At 44.1% G+C, this 3245-nt stretch overlaps 1 protein-coding gene across 1 annotated transcript in view; it reads left to right on the plus strand.

Annotated features, from left to right (window-relative positions):
• CCDC146 (coiled-coil domain containing 146) overlaps positions 1-3245 on the plus strand; it is a 114358-nt gene that overhangs the window by 107075 nt on the left and 4038 nt on the right. Inside the window, exon 17 of the mRNA XM_005862907.2 lies at positions 315-452. Coding sequence (XP_005862969.1) covers positions 315-452 — 138 coding nt within the window. The remainder of the gene's footprint in view (positions 1-314; positions 453-3245) is intronic.

The raw sequence follows: 3245 nt of genomic DNA on the forward strand, positions 1-3245 counted from the left end.
AAAAAAATAACTTTTTAGCATCTTGAAGGGATTAACGTGCCTTGCTGATGGGAGCATATCAGAGGAAGGGCAATGGAAGGTAGATTGAGGTGAGAGGGCCATTCTCTGCCGTGTGGAGGAAGAATTCCCGAGCTATCTGCAGGAGTGGGGGGGTGGGGGGCAGGGGAAGTCATGTCTTAGCCCAGCTCTAAAGACTTTCTAGAGGTATCTTAGCAACTACAAAAACAATGTGTCTTCGTTAAGGGGGTGGGGGGGGGAGTTTTTTACTTGTATGACCTTTTCCCCCTTCCTATTGCAATTGTTTTTGACCGTAGCTGGAACTACAGCTGGCCAAGAAGGAGGAGCAGTTACTGGAAAAGGATTTCATCTATGAACAGGTCTCCCGGCTCACAGACAGAATCTGCAGCAAAACTGAGGACAGCAAGGAGGACACGCTGCTCTTGGCCAAGAAGGTCTGTCCGAAACCCTGCCTTTTCTCTTCTGCCCTGGCTGCTTTATTACGGTTCATTTCCCACTGAGTGCTTTGCTTACTGAGCAGAGCGCTGGAGCAATTAGGCTTTATGACAGAGAAGCAGAATGGATGTAGAATTTAAAATGTAAAGAGGATGCTTAGATAATAGTTCAAAATAAGTTCCCATCTTGTTCCTTGAATGAATTCTCTTTAAAGTGGGAAAACCTAAGCTTTTAAATGGCAGTATACAAGTTTCACTTAACTGGGCACCTACTCAAATATGACAATTATTGTCTTAATTCCACGTGCCAAGTTAAATCCTTTTGAGTTCCTTGTGAATGGAAGGCTTCGCTTAAACAACAGTCTGACTGCATGGGAACTCAGCCAGAGCCCAGAAATGGAAGGGGACCATTGAAGACAACAGTCACACAAACATGTGCCCATTATACCCTGGGGTGGAGTCACCACTGGGCCCCACTAGTGAGGAGAGGCCAGTGACACAGAGCCTCCTGATTTCATAAACTTAAAACACTGTAACAGGACTGAGATTCAAAGCTATAGGGTCAGACTGGGACTGTTAGAAGGTACCCGGAAAGGAGCAGACGGCAGGAGTGGGGTTGGTGATTGTGACCCAGAGGGGCCTTGCAGGGCAGCCTGGCCTCCCTGGCCCCTTGGCGCATCCCACTGTGGCTGCAGAGGGATTTTAGTTAGCCAGCAGTGCTGAGGTACTACGAGCTCCCCTCATGCTAGACATGGGGGCAGGAACAGAGAGGAAGGGGCACACCATTCACAGTGTCGAGTTTGGGGAGACAGATGGGAAAATAGATCATGGTAACGTCCACACCTGACTGTGGGCTCCACAGGGCAATGACTGTTCCTCATTCTTTTTAGTTTCCCCAAATGCCTCGGGTGCACTAAACTCTAGAACAACATTTATTTAAAAAGTAAACAGTCGGTCCTGTTCTAAGCACATTTCTGGCCCACCAACTAAAGCGGAAATGATTGTAAATCTCAAGCCTCCTATGCCATTCATCTGGCTTTCACACTTCGTTCTGATGACTTGCACAGGTGGATGGTCACCGCAGCGCATGCAATTCACGACTTCACCTCATAAAATAAGGATGTTAAGCCCTAGCCTGTTTGGCTCAGTGGATAGAGCCTTGGCCTGGGGACTGAAGGGTCCCGGGTTCAATTCTGGCCAAGGGCATATGCCCAAGTTTGGGGCTCAATCCCCAGCAAGGGGCGTGCAGGAGGCAGCCGACAAGGGGCGTGCAGTAGGCAGCCGATCAATGATTCTCTCATTGATGTTTCCCTCTCTCTCCTTCTCCCTTCCTCTCTGAAATAAAAAAAAAAGAGAAAAGAATGTTAAGGCTCCTAAACTTTGCCTGAATTAGCATGTCTGATGTTTCTTTAAATGTTGCCTTCCTTCCTTTTGCAAAATGAATTTCCCTTCCTTTGGAGAAAGTCAGTGTTTACTGAGAGCTGGCTTGTCAAAGCTGATGGCAGTGTCTCCTAAAATCAACAATAATCCTAAAGAAATGCTGAAAGTGTCCGGAAGGTCCCAGTGTAACTGAGTTCTGGCCCAGTGGTTTATCTACCCTTTCCTTCCCCACCTTCCACGTTCTCTATCTGGATTTTTTTCCATTTAAAATTATAATGTCCTCATAGTAACCATAACTTGAAGGTAGAAATATGTTCAGATCTCAGATACTAGCAAATGACCTTGAGAAAGATACATAAATGACCTTATAACTGAGTTTCCTGATCCGTGAAATGGGTATGATATCAGCTAAAGTCGTTGCAGGCATTACATAGTCAGCAGAAGTAGCCTAGCTTTTTGTGGGTGCCCAACAAGAATGCGTGTCACCTCAAGCCTCTCATCTTCCCTAGGTAGCTTATGGCTCATCTTCCAAGTTTCCCAAATGAATGGAAAATCTCAGCAAAAACTCAGACCAACCCAGGATATAACATCATCCTTTCTTTTTTTTTTTTTTATAGAGAAGAAGGAGGTTGGCTGGTTACACATACACACAACACACAAGTGTGCAGTGACTGACTAATTAATGAAATTGGATAGAGATAATGACTCACCCCTGAACCTTTAAATGGCCGTCTTTGATTCAATGTGTGCTCCCTCAAAATTACTGCAGTGTAGAGGAGTTTACAATTTATATTCCCTTAAGAAGACAAAGTGTGTACATAATAACCAGTCATTACATTTTCAGAGGCAGGTACATCACTGGCAGCAACATTCTTCTAAGCAAATGTACAGATAGACCAGTGTGTGCTCTATTAGAAGAAGGAAAGTCTTTCAAGTTCAGGTGTAGTTTTTTGGAAGTTCATATTCATGTCTCAAAGTACCCTGGCTCAAAAGCCTGAAGGATTTAAATAGACTAAGAATTTACTCGTTCCTTCATTTAACAAACATTCTATTATAATTTTGCTTGGTGCCTCCTATGTTCCAAGCACATCCTGGATAGTGGGAATATGATGAATAAAACAAGTTGGCCTTGTCCTCATGAAGAATACCTTCTTGTGGGACGACCAACTGTAACCAAATAGCTAATGCATACACATACACTGAGTGGCCAGGTTATTATGACCACCTGATGTTTGTAGGCAAATTAGCTAAAATTTCACGCTGATGTTTGTAGGCATATTAGCTATAATTTCACGCTGAAGTTGCTAGAGGGCCAGACCATTATAAATAGGGAAGCAGGTTGTTTACCACGACAGTAGAAGTGATTTTTTTCTGAAGATATGGGTAAACAATGCGATTTAACAGCCTTTGAAC

The sequence above is a fragment of the Myotis brandtii genome, unplaced genomic scaffold (genome assembly GCF_000412655.1).
Source record: "Myotis brandtii unplaced genomic scaffold, ASM41265v1 scaffold17, whole genome shotgun sequence".
Taxonomy (NCBI): domain Eukaryota; kingdom Metazoa; phylum Chordata; class Mammalia; order Chiroptera; family Vespertilionidae; genus Myotis; species Myotis brandtii.